This window comes from Acanthopagrus latus, chromosome 24, assembly GCF_904848185.1.
Source record: "Acanthopagrus latus isolate v.2019 chromosome 24, fAcaLat1.1, whole genome shotgun sequence".
NCBI classification, from domain to species: Eukaryota; Metazoa; Chordata; class Actinopteri; order Spariformes; family Sparidae; genus Acanthopagrus; species Acanthopagrus latus.
Window position 1 is genome coordinate 13,886,136 of NC_051062.1, and position 19,281 is coordinate 13,905,416.

The 19,281-nt window shown below is 43.0% G+C and overlaps 2 protein-coding genes across 4 annotated transcripts; one reads left to right on the plus strand and one right to left on the minus strand.

Annotated features, from left to right (window-relative positions):
• Positions 1 to 5,525: 5,525 nt before the first annotated feature.
• Positions 5,526 to 7,913, plus strand: LOC119015269. 3 transcript variants are annotated; one of them, XM_037091117.1, is made up of 5 exons: positions 5,529 to 5,672; positions 5,937 to 6,197; positions 6,707 to 6,776; positions 6,894 to 7,539; positions 7,639 to 7,913. In XM_037091117.1, exons 4-5 carry the CDS (start codon positions 6,963 to 6,965, stop codon positions 7,767 to 7,769), a joined length of 708 nt encoding a protein of 235 aa, XP_036947012.1. In that variant the 5' UTR covers positions 5,529 to 5,672; positions 5,937 to 6,197; positions 6,707 to 6,776; positions 6,894 to 6,962; the 3' UTR covers positions 7,770 to 7,913. The 3 variants fall into 3 exon arrangements, with proteins under 3 accessions (XP_036947011.1, XP_036947013.1, XP_036947012.1); XM_037091116.1 differs by having other exon boundaries at positions 5,526 to 6,197; XM_037091118.1 differs by having other exon boundaries at positions 5,526 to 6,197; positions 6,721 to 6,776.
• Positions 7,914 to 14,216: 6,303 nt separating this feature from the next.
• LOC119015276 (ADP-ribosylation factor-like protein 4C) lies at positions 14,217 to 16,391 on the minus strand. Its single transcript, XM_037091126.1, has one exon. It carries the CDS (start codon positions 15,199 to 15,201, stop codon positions 14,614 to 14,616), a length of 588 nt encoding a protein of 195 aa, XP_036947021.1. The 5' UTR covers positions 15,202 to 16,391; the 3' UTR covers positions 14,217 to 14,613.
• Between the last annotated feature and the right edge of the window lie 2,890 nt (positions 16,392 to 19,281).

A 19,281-nucleotide genomic window follows, 5' to 3' on the forward strand; every position in this document is an offset into this window, starting at 1 on the left:
TTGTTCTGGACATCAGGTTTAAAAATCACCTCACCTACTCGGGGATTGAACCCACAACCTGCAGACTTCACTGCAACACTTTATCCTCCTGAGCTAATCAGCTGGACATACAATTCTGATTCTGACACGATTTCACTCTTTGTTCTGGACATCAGGTTTAAAAATCACCTCACCTGCCCAGGGATTGAACCCACAACCTGCAGACTTCTCTGCATCACTTTATCCTCCTGAGCTAATGAGCTGGAGATAAACTTCTGATTCTGACATAATTTCACTCTTTGTTCTGGACATCAGGTTTAAAAATCACCTCACCTGCCCAGGGATTGAACCCACAACCTCAGACCTGCTGACCAGACCTCTATCAGCCTGAGCTCCTGGATCTGACTGACGCGCTTTGTTTCTGTCACATTTCACTCTTTTGAACGTCGACCCTCAAATTTCAATCAAGAATCGAACCCACGACCTCAAAATTTCCAGCCCTGGTTTCTCCTGCTGAGCCAACAGGAGGACGAGAGCAAAGCTTCAAACTGAAACCATCAATATCGGATCATTGTCACACAACTACACACAAAACAATGACAGTCCGTTCAACATCAATCCTGTCGTCCATTATTGATCTCTATCATATGATCAGACACTTCTACATATTCCTGCATGGATCGGCTTTAACATAGTGTTCAAATCATCATGTTTGGTTTGACCTCATCTCTACTTCACAGTCTGACTGTGTTTCTATGAGCTGCAGTGATTGGTCAGGATTTTCTATCCGTTCAGTTCATATTTCACCTTCTGGACTTTGCTGCCATCTGGTGGAGATTTGCAGGAACTGCAGCCTGAACTCTGTCAGACTGAGATAAACACTCTTTATGTCACAAAGTGATATTAATGAGCATCAGACACACGTTTGTTTCCTTGAAAAGATGTGATTTTAGCAGGTTAACACTTTAAACAGGACGTCAACAACTGGTCACATCAGTTTGGGATATCGGGGCTTCCACGGCCTCGGACAGAACCGCTGCGGTCACATGTTCAGGAGGAGATCCAGAAACGTTTGGTGGGCTGCCGACACTTCACCTGACTGGATCTGACTTCTGGGTGAACTGTTCCTTTAATGTGGCGGGTGTCGTACTTCAGATACTCTGAGTCAGTGTGGCTGACAGCTGAAACACTGAGCACTTTATTCTAATGTCCACTTGTGGCTGCAGGGAGTTAAAGGTGCACAGTGTCACCTGCCAACATGTGGTTCTGTTAAACTTGATGGATCCATGAAGCGGACGAGTGGATTCTGTTGGATCAGCTGATGATTCACGTGTTTTCTTCACAACATGTGGAACTTCACACTCTCCCTTTACATTGTCACAATAAAAAGAAACTATGAGAATTGAGGAAGTCTCTCTGTTCTGCCTGCAGCACAGAACCACAGATCAGGGATCAGCTGACTGACTGATCCTCTCTGCCTGCTAGAAAAACCAGCACAGACCAGCATGATTTCCAGGAGACACGCTGCAATATGTGTCTCCTTTACAATATATGTTTATATTGCCACTGCAAGCAGAGCTGCAAAACTCAAAGTACTGACAGTCCAGAATACAGAAGTAAAGAAGACCTCTGCATGTGTGTGTTGGTTAACACACTCGTGTTTCTGTCGTTGGTGTGTGTTTGTACCATCTAACACTGTGATTGTTTCTGTGTGGGACTTTTTTAACCCTGTGATATAATCATGCACCTCAGCACAGCTGTCATCACAATAATTAATACCTGTTGTAATTGGATTGTATTGTTATTAGGCCATACTTACTATTTTGTACCAGACAGACAAAGATCAGATGTATTTCATGGCGACACCACAAGGAAAACAGATGATGAGCATTTACAGTCAGAAACATTCAGTCTGTTCATGGACTCTGATGAAGCAGTTGGAACATTAATGTGCGTCTGTGAGACCGTTTGAAGGAAAACAATTAGAAAATATCCACATTGGAAGTTGTTACTGTGACACAGCTGTCACATTCTGTGGTCTCTGAATATGAACTGTCCATATGCACGAGTCAGAGAGACGCACATCACTGATCCTGCAGCAGGAAGGTTTCCTATTGGATCAGGCAGGCCGACCCTTAAACGGTCAAACTCACAGTATAGAAATATAGATATTAAAACATCAGCTGACTGAGTGCTGATCTCTGGTGAGGACTGCAGGCTGGATTACATGTGAAGAGTTCAGATGAAGCTGCAGCTGCAGAAGTAAGATGAGAATCAAACAATATTTCCTGAATTTCACTCACATTAAACGTATTTTAGCAGCCCAGCTCTCCATCTGTACAGATAAGTACACTTCAAACCAACAGGCAGCTCATCAGATGAATACACCGTCTGTAAAACACACACCTGAGCAGGTGTTGATCCCCGGCTGTCTGCATGCAGCCCTGCAGCAGCTCCACTGCTCTGTTCCCTCAGCTGCCACTTCCTGCTTCAGTATTATTCTCAACATCTCACACTGAATCATTTCCAGCAGAGATTAATATGAGGAAAAGCTCAGCAAAGTTCCCAGAGCATCAGGTAAGAAAACTCATCACCTTCTTGATGATTTTCCTCAAACATTGATGGAATTTAAACGAGCTCAGCCGTGTTTCGTCACGTCTACGGGTCGTACAGAGGGTCAAACTTCACAGCAGCGTTTGTCTCTCCGCCCTGCAGGCCAGCAGAGCTCAGCTGGATTCAACCTGAAGCCTCCTGGCTGCAGCACGCAGGTCGGGGAGTGGCTCGATGTGGGCGGGGCCACATGTTTGACTCCGCCCACACCGACTACACCCACTGCGCAGGCGCCCTCTGGTGGCGGACACCAGGCAGCACATGGTCAGACGTCACTGCAGCGCCCTCAGCTGTTAGCTGGAGCTCATCACAGCAGGCAGAGAGCTGATGATCAGTGAAATGTTTCAGCTGTTATTGTTCCATCATCTGTGTGCTGATATGTTCCGTCTCTGGTTCAGCTTATAATGAAATAAACAGCTTCTGCATGGAGCTCCTGTCATCATCATTTATATCAGGATCAGTTCTGCTGCAACATGTTTCTGTTCCCATCTTCAGTGGAAACACCAGCCGACATCACAACAGTCAGAATACATCATGTGGAAATACATTCTGGTCTCATCCTGTCAAGAAAATACTGATGATGTGTTTACATGTTGATGAGGCCTCACAGCTGCACACACACACACACACACACACACACACACACACACACACACACACACACACACACACACACACACACACCTTCTGTCTGAGGTTCAGTGTGTAACTGGAACAGTGACGTGAGCCCCAGACTTCATACTGGACTTCTAACTGTATTCAAACACACACAGCCATGAAAAAGCTTCATGCATCTGATAGACTTTCCTGTTTTTATCTCATTTTTACTGTAAGTCCATTATTGTATCATGCTGCCACACACACACACACACACACAGCAGAAAACAGCTTGACGTATCTGACGTGTTTATTTTAATTAAACTCTGTCTCTTGTTTGACTTTCTGTCATTAATAAATATTTCATTTTCTTTTGTGTGATGATAAAAAAGAGAAGGAGAGACAGAGAACTCTCACAGACTGGGACAGACTGGGATGGACAGACTGGGACAGACTGGGACAGTGATGGACAGACTGGGACAGAAATGGACAGACTGGGACAGACAGTGATGGACAGACTGGGACAGACTGGGCTGCTGCTGACTCGGCTGTTGTTCAGTCTGCTGAAAGCAGCAGTGACGGTGATTTAATATGAATGTTGCCGAATGTTTCCCTGCACTGATGAAATGTTGATGAAATGTAGGCTAACACTAGCCTGTAGCTAGCTAGCTGATGTGACTGTGGACATGAAGCTAACAGGCTAACAGCCTCAGACTGAAGGCTCCCCACCTGTCCAGGTGAGTCACTGGGTCACACACTGACACTCTGTCCTCTGTCTTTCCTCTCTTTCCTTCTCTGAACACCAGATTGTGATTTCGGCAACATTGTGATGACTGAAGTTCAGCGACTGAAAGCAGCGGAACACGTCACTGACCGGAAGTGACGGACAGGACCAAACCATTTCCTGCAGAAACAGGGGGGTGGTCGCTCAGTGTGGATGTTTACCATTTTTGTGTCGGTGGACACACAGAGCTGCTGGGGCCGTACGAGACAGACCGGAAGTGTGACGTCTCAGCCTCTGATTGGGCAAACGGCCTCAACTCGATTCAAACGACTCTTCACTGCGTGTTGTTGAAGTGCAAACGCACTTTTCACTCATTTTTGTGTGAAATCCGAACTGATAAGAACATCTGATAAGAAGAATGACTAGAAGAAAAATACTTCAGATATTTTACTAACTAAACTAAAGATGAAATAAAACAAAAACGCACCATGTTTTATTCATTTTAGTTTTTATTGAGCCAAAATGTTGAAGAAATGTGTCTTTCATGTGAGATAAAAATTATTGTCATCATTTCTACTTTGATCCCAAAATATTGTTCCAGTTAATTGTTTAATTGGCCAATCATCGTGCTCACTCAGCCTCCCGATACAGTCGGGCATGTGTGACAAAGGAAATTAAGATGTCTGGCGTGAAAACACAACTCATGACCTCAAACACATCTACACATACAGGAAAAGTAAACAATCAAAAAACAAATCAAAACTACTAGTTAAAAGTTAGACACCCTCAATACACAGTGACCTTAGCAGAATATATCACAATATGTCAACTATTAATGCATTTCCAAGAATAGTAATATACACCATGTCCATACCTACATTTATCTAAATCAGTGGAAAATATACAAAAGACATAACAGTGAAATCTCTCAATTACAAAACAACATGACTGAATCCATAAATCGAAAGGAATTTATCAGAAATCACAAAACATCACCTGATAAATAAAAAAAAACCTCTCTTTTCTTTGGACGTTACACGGTAACGAACAATTTGACATGTTTCACTGAAACAACCAACATCTGCCTTGTTTTGGCAAATTCTACATCGACAGACCGGACTGTCTGACTGACAGTGTTTTTGAGCTTCACCTGAATGTGACAATACTTCCCTTTCAGGATCAGACGCACCTGGAAGAAGAAGAAACAAAACAAACATTTCAAGTTCTGTAGATAATGCGACATAATAGTTTGCCGTTATGCAACAAGAATCTGGCAGATAACAAAGTCAGTTCCTCGTTACAGGATGATCTGCTGACACGCCGTACCTTTTCACCACTGAGTCCTTCAGGTGTCAGATGGGACGGCAGGTCGTCCCGGGCTCCGCCCCTTTTCTCATCAGCAGCGTCACCGCTTCTTCTTCTTCTGTTGTCCAAATCAAATCTCTGTGGACAAACAGAGAGAGCTGCTGGCTGACTGGGGAGACAGACTGGAAGTGTGACGTCTCAACCTCTGATTGGGCCCCAACTCGATTCAAATGAGCTTTATTGACAAAATAAGCATTGACAAACAGCGTGTTGTTAAAATGTAAATGCTGCAAAGCAGATTATTATCACACAATATTACACAGGATACACAAAGTGTTTTAATCTGAGGAAAGTCTGAGTAACTGCAGGTTTGACTTTTAAGTTGAAGTATTGTATTGGCCTTTATTGACAGTTTAATTCAAGATGTGACAGGATGGGTCATTTATCACCAAAACAGGTAATTTTGGTTCTTACAGTGCATCAAAACATTAATGAGAAACTGTGATGTTGTTTAATTGGATAAGCATCCACAGTTTGAAGAAATAAATCGCTAAATTCTGAGACTGTGAGTTTGATTATCATGTCCGTATGTAAAAAAAAAAAAATAATAAAAATAAAACATGTAGAATGTGTGGATTATTTCCTGATGCATCCTTTTTAAAAATTCTTTTAAAACTTCTTTTTAAAAAAAAAGAAAAGTGACTTTAAGTTCTTACTTCAGATGGATGGTTCCTCTGTAGTAGTACAGTATGGGCCTGGGCAGGTGATACAGTAGGTGACAGGTTTTGTTTGGCTGAGGATCAAGTCCACATACTTCCAACATGAAAACAGAGAGAGGTTTGCTTTCATATGACAACGCCCTTCACGCCACCCACCCCATTTCCTGATGCCACGGGACAAGAATACAAACAGATCTTATTAGTAATCATTCAGCGTCGATCCGCTCACAGGAGCTACTCGTCTCGACTGCGACCTGACTCAGGTAAGTACACCCTGTGTGAAGTACAGGTTTGAGGGGTAGTTGAATTAATTTGCATGTAGAGTCCTGTAGAGTGAGAGGCATCTTTTCTCTGTTTGTTGACGTCTTGTTGAAGAGAAAACAGCTGCACAGGTGTGATCAGCTCGACTCAACAGAAAACCAAATTCTACTTTCTTTTTAAATTAATTCAATGTCAGAATCCAGAAGAAAGTTTTGATTTTTCTCAGGAAAGTAGCACAGCACTAAGAAAAGAGGCAGAGCCGTGTTGTATTAAATAATAAGATGGAAGGTTGCGTATTGTTGAAAACTGAAAGAATTGAACTGAAAATGCGAAGGTAAAAGTTAAGGTTTGTTTTTGTTTTCTCAGAAGGTGATTCTTGGCAGATAATGTCTCACTTGCAGAAACTGTATCTGCTTTTCTGTTTTTTACTGAGGTGTCGTGCCTGCAATGTTCAAGTCAAACTGGTTTAACTGAACTGTTAACAGGCTCCTCCCTGTTTTCATTCATTTAGAGCTATAATTACAGATTCATCTGCCCTCCAGACAAACGCCAACGCCAAGAAATGTTTGGCAGCGGTTCAGGTATGAAACTCTTCTCGTGTATCAATTCAGTGAAGAAACTACCTTCTCTCTTTGTCCAATCGAAACGATTGTTTATCCAAGTGATAGTAATCAATTGTTTTATTGGTGCTGCAACAGACAAACCTGCCCACGGCTACAACCTGGGGCCTGATCCCCGCGTAGACCCCAAATCTCAGGGTGGTCACGATGGGGGCCATGGAGGAGACAGTCGCCATGGAGGAGACAGTCGCCATGGAGGAGACAGTCGCCATGGAGGAGACAGTCGCCAAGGAGGAGACACCAGGGGCCATGATCGCCATGAAGATGATCAACATAGGGATGATCGCCATGGGGATGATCGCCATAGAGATGATCGCCATGGGGATGATCGCCATGGGGATGATCGCCATGGGGATGATCGCCATGGGGACGATCGTCATGGGAAAGATCGTCATGGGGACGATCGCCCTGGGGACGATCGCCATGGGGATGATCGTCGTAGGGATGATCGCCATGGGGATGATCGCCATGGGGATGATCGCCATGGGGATGATCACCAGAGGAGACGCAGCCCTGACTGTGAAGACCGCGAACATAGACGCGACCACAGCCCTCGTCGCCCTCGTCGTCGCAGTGGAAGTCGCGGGAGCAGCAGCGGGAGCGAGTCTGACGGGCAAGGTGGCCGACGCAAAAAGCATGGTCACAAGCATGGTGGAGGTCATGGACATGGACGTGGTCGTGGTCGTGGTCATAGTCATGGTCACTGGTAGACAGGTGAATACAGGTGAGACACAGTTAATGAGAGGCCCTGAACACCTCTTCTGTCAGAGTGTTCCACTGTATATTTACCTGATTGTCTTTGTTGTGTCTCTCTGTCTTGCAGGCACAAGACACCTCCTCCTAACTCGTCCTGCCACGTTCTCTCTGAAACCAGGCTTTAGTTGTTTTGTTTTATTTAGTGAAGGGAACCTGCATGTAAACCTGTCTGCAGACACTGGACGTCAGCCAAACTGACTGACAAGATGGCTGCTGGGAAACTGCATAAACAAAATAGTTAACATGCTGTTCTGCGTCAGCATGGCTGGAGGTTCACACATCAACGCTGTAGTTCTACGAAATAAAACAATTTGAAAACAACTGAAAATAGTCGCGTCGTTAATACATTATCATTGTTTAATGTAATGAGTATTTTATGTTAATGATACAAACTGAAAGAATACTTTATTACACTTTATTACTTTATTTTACTTTATTTTGAATGTGTTTGCTAACCTTCCATAAATCAAACGACCGTCTGTCGTCCTTTTTCTGCCCTGAGAAGTGTTTTGTCTTCGACTGGCCTCGAGGTGTCACACGACACTGGAAACATCACGAGGCTGTAACCCTGCACAGCAGCTGAGTCGATGAATCTTTGAGCAGCGCTGCCAGTTTTCAGCCACATTTGACGGGCGGTGGGAGATGATTTCCCTCCTTAAGTACAGCCTGCGTGGGCCAAGTGACGAAACTACCACTTTCATTTTACTGTCTGTGCAATTAAAAGACTCAGAACAGGAAATGGAAAAAAAGTTTTGGATTTGACGCGAGGCGAACACTGTTATAAATATTCAAACATGCTGCATTTAAATACTTTTTTTTATGTCTGTGTTATGTTTAAAAGCGCCTTATTTATCAGTTCATCGCAGTATTTTTCCAATAGAGAGCCAGAGTGGATTCGTCCTGCGTCTCTTCATTTCTTCCCTAAACTGACGTCCATGTTGTTTCCAACTTGTCTGAAGATAATCTGAGAACAGTTGACAGACAGATGACAGTCTGAGGTGGAGACGGCCTCTTCCTGGTCTGTTCCCATCAACTCCCAGCATCCTCTGGGAGAGTCCCGCCCTCTGGATTACAGAGGTGAGCTTTGTAATTTAACATGTTAATGACACGCTCCAACACACAGCCGTCATTAAAGCTGTAAATCTGACGCGCCTGAGCTGTTTGAAAGAATTCCACCCGTCCTCCCTGTAACGTCTTGTCTCCTGCTTCTCTTCAGATCTTCTTTATTTATCATTTTATTTATATTTAAAACATTTTGCATCTTTTTGTTTTAGCATTTAGCTGATCTGAAAGATGGCGTATGATCAGATGAAAGCGATAAAAGAAAAGACTGAGAAACTCTCTGCTGGCTGCTTTCACTGGTTTTACACTGACCTGCAGATTTCACCACAAAAAAAGAAAAAAGAAAAATTAGAATTCTTCAGAAAATGTGATTCATCCCGTCTGTCACAATCCGATTCGTCTCAGCATCTGTGAAATCCCATCTGTGGCTCCCCGTCTGAGAGCCACAGATGAAATAATTGGCGCCGACAGTCGGAGCTTTGCTGCCTCCTACACACCAAACACATCGAGCAGATTCTCTCGTTCCAGAGGAGGTCGAGCGGCAGCAGCTGCTCGTCTCAGATCACAGCAGAATTCAGCTTTCATGACACAACATGTCCAGTTTCTCTTTAACTTCCCTCCTCCTCCACTGTCTTCTTCCTGCTCTATCATGGTGCCAGTTTTTCTGATGGTTCAGGGTTTTAGCTGAAGTGTTATTTTGTAGGTTTCATCCTCATGTGTGTTTAAACTTCTGATTTAATCTACGCTGAATTACCCAAGCTGGGGAATTTACATGAATACCCTCTTTTGCTTTAAAAGTCTCCTGAGATGGAAAACAATCTCCTGAGAAAAATGTAAATTCTCCTTAAAATCTTAAAAAAAAAAAAAAAAAAAAAAAAATCATCCTGAGAATTTTTGTATTTATTATTTTAAATATAATATATATATTTTAAATATTTTTTCCTAAAAATTGAGAAAAAAAAATGGGGGAAAAAAATCTTCTGAGACAAAACAAATTCTGGAATAGGAAAAAATGAGGGAACAATTTAATTCTTCTGAAAACTAAAATCTGTTTAAATAAAAAAAAAAATTAAGAAAAAAAATCTTTGAAAAAAAAAATCTGGGAAAAAATATGTTTTCTTTTATTTTCCAGAAATTGGCAAAATGTCTAAATATTTGGCCAATTTTGAATGATCTTTTTGTAATCTTGTGGTCTTTGGCATCAATTTAGTGCCCTATATGTATTATATATAAACTATGTGACACGTTTCAGACAGTTTTGAAGTAAATAATAAACATTATGTCATTTTAACGTCCCGTATTACGTTACAACTCTCCTTAAAGGACTCAAGACTTGATTGTGGCATTAAAGCAGCGGCATGAAAATGAGTTTTTCTCTAGTTTCTCTCCGACTCTCCCAGCCTGTAATTAAAATGATAATGGGCCACGTTTCAAGCGAAGCCTCGACCGTGACGTCAGCAGTGACTCACCGTTCACCCCGACGCTCAGCGGGCGCGAGGAAACACAGCCGGATTAGCCTCCGCCTGAACCGACAACCCCCAACACACTCCGCAGTGTGTGTGTGAGGGATGATTCAACACACAACTGCAGCTGCACATATACGTGGAATTTGCATTTTAATAAGAAGAGTTAATTTCGCACAGACATAATGAAGTTCTCAGAGCTGAGTGAAGGAGATTCTCTCAACAGTAACACACGACATCGACTCATTTCTACCTGCTCAAATCACTTTTAACAGAATCAAAGCAGAGACGAGATCTGACCAAGACCTAAGACACGATCTGAGGGTTTGGAAAATCTGAGACTAGAACTTGGCCTAGGCGTCAAAACCACAAACCAAGACAAGACCGGACAAAGACTGGAACAGGAGTGGAGACTGAAGCAGCAGCGTTGTTGTCATCAGACTGAGTTCAGACCTTAAAGCCTCTGTTGACTCAACACAAGCTGCCTTCACTGACACTGAACAGCAAACTGAGGCTATGAACAACAGATTCTGTCTGCAGGAGACGGACCGAACACGACCTTCAGCCAAACACTGGACCACAAATCTCACACAAAAAGAAATCTCCTGGAAAATGACAAATAAAACTCAGGAACTTTTCTCCCATCAGAAGAGGAAACTGTTCTGATCAGTCTTTCAAAGATGGATCACCAGAACTCCCTCCGGGCTTCCATACAGCCCGGTGAAATACGAGTAACTTCAACTGCAAACACAGCAGAATCATCGACACATTTTCAGCCTCCTTTAAAGAAATAAAACCATCTCCCCGCTGCACATCCAGACACACGAGTGGATTTGAAAGCATGTTAACGTTCTTGTTCTCAGGCGCTCAAAGCTTCTGCACGCTCAGCGGAGAAAAACAACAACAAAACAAAAAAAACGCAGCGGCCTCTCCGTTTTCAGATGGCGAGGGCGGAGGAGTGAGGGATTATCACCATCCAGGAGAAGACGCAGATGAAACAGAAAATCCTGTTTACGGCCTCCCACAGAAACACGGAGAGGACGGTGGAGAAGCAGGAAACGTCTGGAGACACATGAAGGATCGTCTTCCTCTGAGGACGACAAACTCTGAGATTATTATTCCCTGCTGAATCATTTCAGTCTTTCTTATCGTCCGACTTATTCAAATCAATGATTTCTCTATTACAGTGAGAGGAAACAGTGTGAAAGTTGGAGACTATTGTTAGTGGCGATCAGATCTTAAAGACTTGAAATATGTCTTTATGTAACGAGTGAATAACATCTTCCTCCTCTGTGATTACACTTCGACACGAGAGCAGCTCAAACCAGGATAATAAGATGTTGTGACCGCAGAAAAGGTAAATCTGGCGCGAGACAGAGGAGGCCAGCAAACAAACGGCAGGAAAACATGTACTTTACTTTACGTGTACTCGGTATTTTTAACCAGCTTTATTCACAGCGCTCAGAAGTCACGCTTGAGGAGGATATAAAGAGAAGTCTGCTGTTACGATGACGTCAGTTGGTTAGCTCACATCATTCTGGGAGAGTGGCAACATTTAAACTTTGCCGAATTATCCGTTAGCGCTTCCTGTTTGCAGCGTACTAATGAGTGTACAGAAAACTATCACCAGATGACTTTGAGCCTGGAGAAAACTTAAAAATGTGAAACTTCTGAGGCAAGTTCTGCACATGTGAGGAGCGTCTTCTTGTCACTTTTCTTTTGATTTCTTACATATTGCACCTTTAATATAACCTCTCGTTAGTATCGGAAAGTGAGATCAAACTTTCTTGAAGTAAGCAGCAACTTTCAAATATTAGTAATTTACTTTATATTATGAGTTATAAAGTAAATCATTTTTAGTTGTTTTTTATCTGACAGCTGCAGCGAATCACTCGACTCTGATTAAAGCTTTACAAACCAGACGACACACACGTTCAATTACAAAGAGTTTAATCCCAAAAATACTTCTTCTTGTCTTTCTTTTTTTAAACATTTTGGCATGTAATACATTGTTTGGTCTCGCTGTATCTTGGCTGTAACACTACTACTGTATAATTGTATCTGGAGTCGTGGCTGTCATGCAACGTTGGACACAGCTCGACTGAACACTGCGGAGACAGGATGCCACGTTCACGTCGGACTGATGTCGGAAATATTGTATTTAGATCGAAAACAAAAAACCCCAAACATCTGCGTCTGCCCCCTGGTGGTTATTACAAGTGTGACGTTGCTGCATTCCAACATATTAAAACACAATCAGCTCTACGTGAGGATGCGGAACATGCTGCAGTTTGATTTAAAGTCTTTAACGTTGATGCAGCAAACTTCGTTTAGTCCCGTTTCTTCTTCTCCTGTTTAGACGTGAACGCGGCATTACGCAACAGTCCGTGTGAGACATTCAACCGTCCTGTCATTAAGACAAAATGCTTATTTCAGTCATTTTTCTATGAACTATTCTGCAAGCTGTCAATCATGTGGGTGGCTCATTGTGTTGGGTTACTGAATTGGTGCGTAGGGGTGTTTCTAATTCGATTTAAAAAAAAAAAAAAAGAAACCTCCCCACGCAGCATGTTTTAGTTTGTCATTCATCAGGATTAAATATGCTTCTGTAAGAGGAAAAACAGCTGAACGGGTTCCAGCCCGTCAGGTTGTTTCACAGGAAGACACTCGTAACATTTTCTCAACAACTCTGAGGAACAGCAGCTTCCAAAAAACTACTGAAACCAAACCACCAAAATCACTCTATGTCGACGACTGCGTACTGTTTTGTTGTAAGTCGCCTGGAAAAACACTGCAAGTTCAGGGAGTACAGAGTTACGTGTAATAAGTTAATTAAATGATTAAAGTTACTGTAATCAGTTACTGAGAGGAAATATCCAGAAAAAGGAAGTAATGTAGTACAAATACTTTGTTTCTGTACTTCAGTAGATTTACAGGTTTCCTTACGTGAGACAGCTTTTGACTTTTCCTTTCTGCATCTGAACACAAATCTCTGAACTTTCTCCTCGTTACATTTTCAAAAACAGGGTCGTATATTAGTCTGAATGTATTATGACGCTTTACCAACTATCAGCTATCTTTGTGGTGCGTTCAGGAACTGCTGGGACAAATCCTACTGACTACCTTTAACTTTTATAGTTGTTGAATTATATTAACGTGATGTGAGCTTCAGTTAACTTTGTCGTTACTGTACTCCACCTGTGATTATTTATTTTTTTTTACTTTACGTAGAAGAAAGCTGGGAACGCTACATGTGACGTTGATACTCTGGTCGAGACCTGAAATATGGCTTCTGGGTGATCGAAGGTGAACTCATGGATGAGGATGAAAAGATCTACTTTCATTTTTTCACACTAAAATCCTGGGATGTCGGGATACGGGTGTGTTTTTTGTGCCCAACATTATATTTGTAAAAGTATTAAACTCATATTTTTGCTAAAAAGAACTTACTGACCTGGTAAACACTTTATAATAATCATCATTAATCAATGTTAATGTATTGTTTCTTAGATTTCACTATTCAGAAACAATGAAACGCTTCATAAATCAGCTGTTCAGGTTTTAAACATCAGCTGCAACTTTCCAAAGAACAATAGCTATTAAATAGATCATAAAGCTTTTCATTGCTAGTTAACAGTTTGATTAACCATAAATTTGCATTTTTTTATGGTATACAATCGTTTTAATGATGTGACAGACATTATAAAGTGCTCCCAGATGTGAATATATAGAGTACATGACCTCAGTTGTGGCTACAGGGCTATAAAAACTAGAACACCCCTCACTTTTTTATCTGTAAGTGAAATAATGACCTCAACTGAACCCTCCAGAAGCTCCAGAACCAAAAGTACTGATTATTTTGAACTGTGGGGATACAAATCTTATTTTTTTTTTCCGAGGCTCCTGTTAAAAATCACTGTGTCAACGACTACGTGGTGTTTTGCTGTGATTTGTCTGGATAATCCTCCTGTTCTGTGGCACATGATGTAATGAACTTTAATGTAGTTAAATTATATGAAAAATGACTGTTGAAAAAAAATATATGCAATTAAATTACACAGTTAACAAGCTGTTCTTCCACAATCCCAACTAAATTCAGCTCATTATCTTGTAACACAGATCTTTTTATCCCTCAGATTTATTTTTTTTCTGCCACAGCGCTGCTACAGCTGAGAAATGACCTTAACTGAACCATCCAGAACCGAAGGATGAGAGGAAGGATGAGAGTTTGTTTCTCGGGGGAATCATCTTTGGTGTAACACCGTCTGTGTGCGTCAGTCATCACATTTACACCAGTGTGTGCGCAGCAGGGAGCCGTGCCAGGAGAATCCGTCCTGTTCACACTGCTGCCAGCAACACGATCTGTCACCTTCATCATCACCATCATCATCATCATCATGGCATCACATCACTCTTATTCATATTACAGCTGTTTGTCAAATGAGCGTGTTGTTAAATGGAGTTTCTGCAGCTTCACCTTCATCACCGTGAATATAATCTGCTCACATCCGCAGACTTCACTCCCTCCTCTTCTTCTTCTGCTTCAGAGACTTCCTCCTCTTCACTATCATCTCGTACAGCTTGTCCATGCCCTCGTCCAGACCCTCTCCTATGATGGCGCAGGCCGGCTGGACGTGATACGGGGTGGACGGGCTCAGCTCGGCCAGAGCCAGCTGCCTCTCGATCTCCCCGACATCCAGCGCCCGCGGCAGGTCCTGCTTGTTGGCGATGACCAGCAGCGGGGTCCCCTGGTTCTCGGAGAAGCGGGTGATCTTGTGCAGCTCGGTGCGGGCCTCCTCCAGCCGCTCCGCGTCCACCGAGTCCACCACGTACACGATGCCGTCCGTGCAGCGGCTGTAGGGCTTCCACAGCGGCCGCAGCTTCTCCTGGCCCCCGACGTCCCAGAAGTGGCAGCTGATGCCCCTGGAGGCCCCCGCGCCGCCCAGACGGATCCTCTCCGTGTTGAAGCCGATGGTGGGCACCGTGTTGACGAACTCGTTGAATTTCAGCCGGTACAGGACGGTGGTTTTCCCCGCAGAGTCCAAACCGAGCATGACGATGTGCAGGGACGTGAAGGCGGCCAGGTTGGAGAAGCTGTTCCCCATGATGCAGCGGGGAGGAGGGTCAGTGCGCACCGCAGGAGACGCTCACACGTCCCGGGAGTGATCCATGCAGTCGAATCAAACGTCTGGTCCGCTCAGCAGAGGCGCAGGGCGCAGCCCCTCGTTGCGCGGAGGCACTCCGGCAGCATCCCTGGACTCGCTCCAACAGCAGCAGCCGAACCAGCGCGCGCACAGCGGAACATCTCCAAATGCGCAAATTACGCGCTGCCGAGTGTCACATCATGTCTCCATGTAGCAACACACAACACAAAGTGGTGGTGTGTGACGCGTGGACCTGCCTCATGAGAAGATGCGTCAAGGCCAGGCAGACGACTACAAAATAAGACTTCCGGTGAAGACAAAATAAAAGCCTCCTCTATGCGGGAGGGACTTATTTTGAAAGGTGTGTGCTGCAGTGTTTCCTCTGCGCACAGAGCTGCTCAAACTCTGACACCTAGTGGTCACATGTGACCCCTGCACTGCCTTCCAACTTCATGTTCTTCATCTTTTAGATTTGATCGAGACCAACTGTAGCTTTGTTTTCTCTGTTGTTGTACGTGTGGCCCATAACTAAGTATTTCATTTAAAGACTTTGAGATTAAAAACATTAAAAACATCTGGTGCTGTGAGCTGACGAGCCTTTAAAGACGTTTGGACCATCTGCAGGCCCTGTAGAGAGTCTATAATGTAGAAGAATCAATATTACATGTGATGTTGTTAAACTCAACACACACAGTCGGTCTACGTGAGTGTTAATAACTGTGATTTATGAAAAAGTTATTTTTTTTGTGTGCAGAAGCTGTTAAAGAAAATCAAACCACGCTGGTGTAAATGAGGGTAAATGTGAATTCTACATTATTTGGACATAAACGGTAGAATTGTCCTTCAGTTTATCACATATAGACCCATATATGTCTCCTCTATTTAACCAGTTAGACGCTTAATTTGATTAATCATGAGACAAAATGTAACACAAGAATCAGGGATGAGAAAAACTCACTGAAAGTCGATTATTCTGGGAGGAAAAAGCAGCGAACTGAAGATAAAACACGTCTGAACTGTGAGGAACATCTGGAGAGAAGGAACCTTCAACATGAGCTCCACTAGAGGGCAGCAGAGGATTTCACAGCAGTGAGAGATTCTCTGCAGACACAAAACTGAACATGAACTGTTCACAGGCAACATTCACACTGAGGACACAACTTTCTCCCTGTCACTGTATGTTTAAGCATGATATGTCAGTGTTGTATGTGGAATATTAATTATTTTAAATAAAGTTTTTTATGGCTTTATTATAATTGGAATGTGGATCTGCAGCCTGTCGAGAACATGAACAAAAACCTCCAGTTACAGTTCGATCAATCTGTCACACAATCGATCAGGTTTGAACTGAATTTAGTTGAATTTGTGTTTGCATCAGTCACGCTGAACACTGAACTCAGATCAGCTGTGTGCAGGTGGAGCAGACTGACTGGGGGTGTTTCCCTCTCAGCCAATCAGAATGTGACCACGCCCCCCTTTGAGAAGGTGACACCCAGCTGGTTCTGTCCCCTGATTCACTGCCCTGGTTAGACCCTGATGTGAAACACTTTCTGTTTAACGTTTTCAGTTTGGTTCTGTTGGATGTTCTGACCTGTGAGAGTTCTGCTGCCGGTACCACCACATGTTCAGACGCCTCCGGTTCTGAACAGAAGACGGTTTTTATAACTGAACCTTTTTGAATAATCCAGCTGTTGTAGTTGAGCGTGAGGCTGCAGCTCCTCCACACATTAACAGCGTCTAATCAACCAGACTGAGTGAAAACAGCGGCGCGGAATGAACCTTTAACAGGTCCCATCAGTAAAGGGACGACAAACACACACAACAACTACACAACCTGAGTCATCAGGACTTCACTAATTGTTCTCTCTGACCTCCTCCTGCATCGATCCCCGACCTGATGAGTGTGTGTGATCAATAAAACAAATTAAAACCAGCACACACACACACACACACACACACACACACACACACTCCTCTCTCTCTAACGAGGCTGAGTCACTGAGTGTCTCTCGCCCACACACCTGCGTCTCCTCTCGGTTCCTCAGGTAACAGGAACCAACATGTTTCTGTAGAAACACTGAGCTGAACGTCTTCAGTCCAAATTAGCTTCAAATTACGTTTTAATGAGAAACTAAAGTTTTAGTTCCAACTCTAAAGTGCAAATTAAAAAAAAACTTTCTTGTTCTCTGCCTTTGATTAAATCTCCGTCCTTCATTACGTTTTAGGGGGAAATGAACTTCAAATGTTTTTTTTGTTGTTGAAATGTTCTAATGATGATTTTCTCTGATTCATGTAAAAAGATTTCTGTTGTTTAAACTCTCGGATGAGTTCACAGCTGTGGAGGCTTCTACATGATCTGATCAATATCATCTGATCAATATCATCTGATCAATATCATCTGATCAATATGTCACTTAAAGCAACTGTTCACATTTTTTCTCTCCAAATTTTTTTATTATTATTCTATAGAAAGAATTTTTTTCAATACAATTAATTTCAGTTAAAAGAAAAACAAAATTAAAAAAAAATTGTTTCCAATGAAAAAATTCTCTAAATTTTTATTTTTTTTTCTAAGAATAATTCTATTAAAGAAAAAATAAATAAATAAATACATTTTTTTTTATAAAGAATATTTTTTCAATAAAAAAGTTTCCATTAAATTTTTTTTTTCTTTCAATGAAACATTTTACTCCCTCAATTTGTTTCCTCCTCAAATTTTTTCATCTCTGAATTTTTTTTTTTTCCATGCTTGACATTTTCAGAACTCATTTTCGAGGAATGTGGAAAGACATTTTTACTGAGCAAACAAACAAAACATCGACCTGGATGTTTTGCCGTCTCTCCTCCACTGTGCAACGATCAGATGATATCTGCAGGCGGTGAACTGATGAGGAGGAGCAGATTCTTCAGCCTGTGAGTGAAACAGATAATCCTTCAGCTGGAGTCGTGATGACCGACAGGACCGGAGGCTCCACATGACAACAGCCGACTCCCCTGTGACGCCGGAGGAGCTGCTGGAGGAGCGAGGCGTGACAAGAAGCAGATAAAGGAGTTTTATTTCTGTGCGTCCTTTATCTTTCGAGGGCTCTTCACATCCTCCGGACTCCACGAGGTGAATCCGGCCTGGCCCGTCTCCACACATCCAGCAGCAGATGAAACAGGCCGACGGCTCGCTGCAGCGTTTCATCTCGCCGCCTGCTTTGCATTTTCAAAAAGCGTCTCCACGCCTGCCAATTTGTGTGAATGAGCTGTGTGGAAAATGAGTGTTTTGCTCATCACACACGGTTCTGATTCTGTGGTTTTGATGGGCAGAATAACGCCTGCAGTCCCTGTGATGACGGGACAGAACCTCTCCACTGGAACGTTGGTCTCATGGAAACGGAACACTGAGCCGGGACTCGTCTCCAGGAGACGGGCGGGAATGTTGAGGGTTCGTCATCGAGAGGCAAAGGACGAGTCTGTCAAGGTGGCCTGTCCTCGCAGGGTGAATAATTATCTGCTTTAATTAAAGCACATTAAACCCTCTCTCTCAGTGTGTGTGTGTGTGTGTGTGTGTGTGTGTGTGTTTGGCAGTGAAACAGAGCACACACACACACACACACACACACACACACACACAGCGACGACGACGAGGGATCGGTGTGCACTCATGTGGGCTGTTTGTGCAGCATTAGCACATGAGATCGTTTGTGCGTTCATGCGAGATATCTGGACGTGTTTACATGAAGGAATCTGCTGTACACACACACACACACACACACACACACACACACACACACACACACACACACACACACACACACACACAGATGATTCACAGTCAAGGCATGATTCGCAAAGTCATGGAGGTGGAAAGAGTTGATCAACCTTTTGTCTCTGAGGAATCCGTCCAGAGCTGCTTCTCCACGTGATTTATCTCGTTTATCATCCTCACATTTTATTTTACTCGGTCACATGTTGTAAAACCAGAAAAAAAAAAAACATTTCAGTAGATTATTTCTTTCATGCATCAGTGTTTCTTCTGAGAAACATAAAACGGCT

Coding starts and splice junctions, on each gene's coding strand:
- LOC119015269 (XM_037091116.1), top strand. CDS start 6,963: ATGGGGGCCATGGAGGAGACAGTCGCCATGGAGGAGACAGTCGCCATG. Junction 7,540..7,638: donor TGGTAGACAGGTGAATACAG/GTGAGACACAGT, acceptor TCTGTCTTGCAG/GCACAAGACACCTCCTCCTA.
- LOC119015276 (XM_037091126.1), bottom strand. CDS start 15,201: ATGGGGAACAGCTTCTCCAACCTGGCCGCCTTCACGTCCCTGCACATC.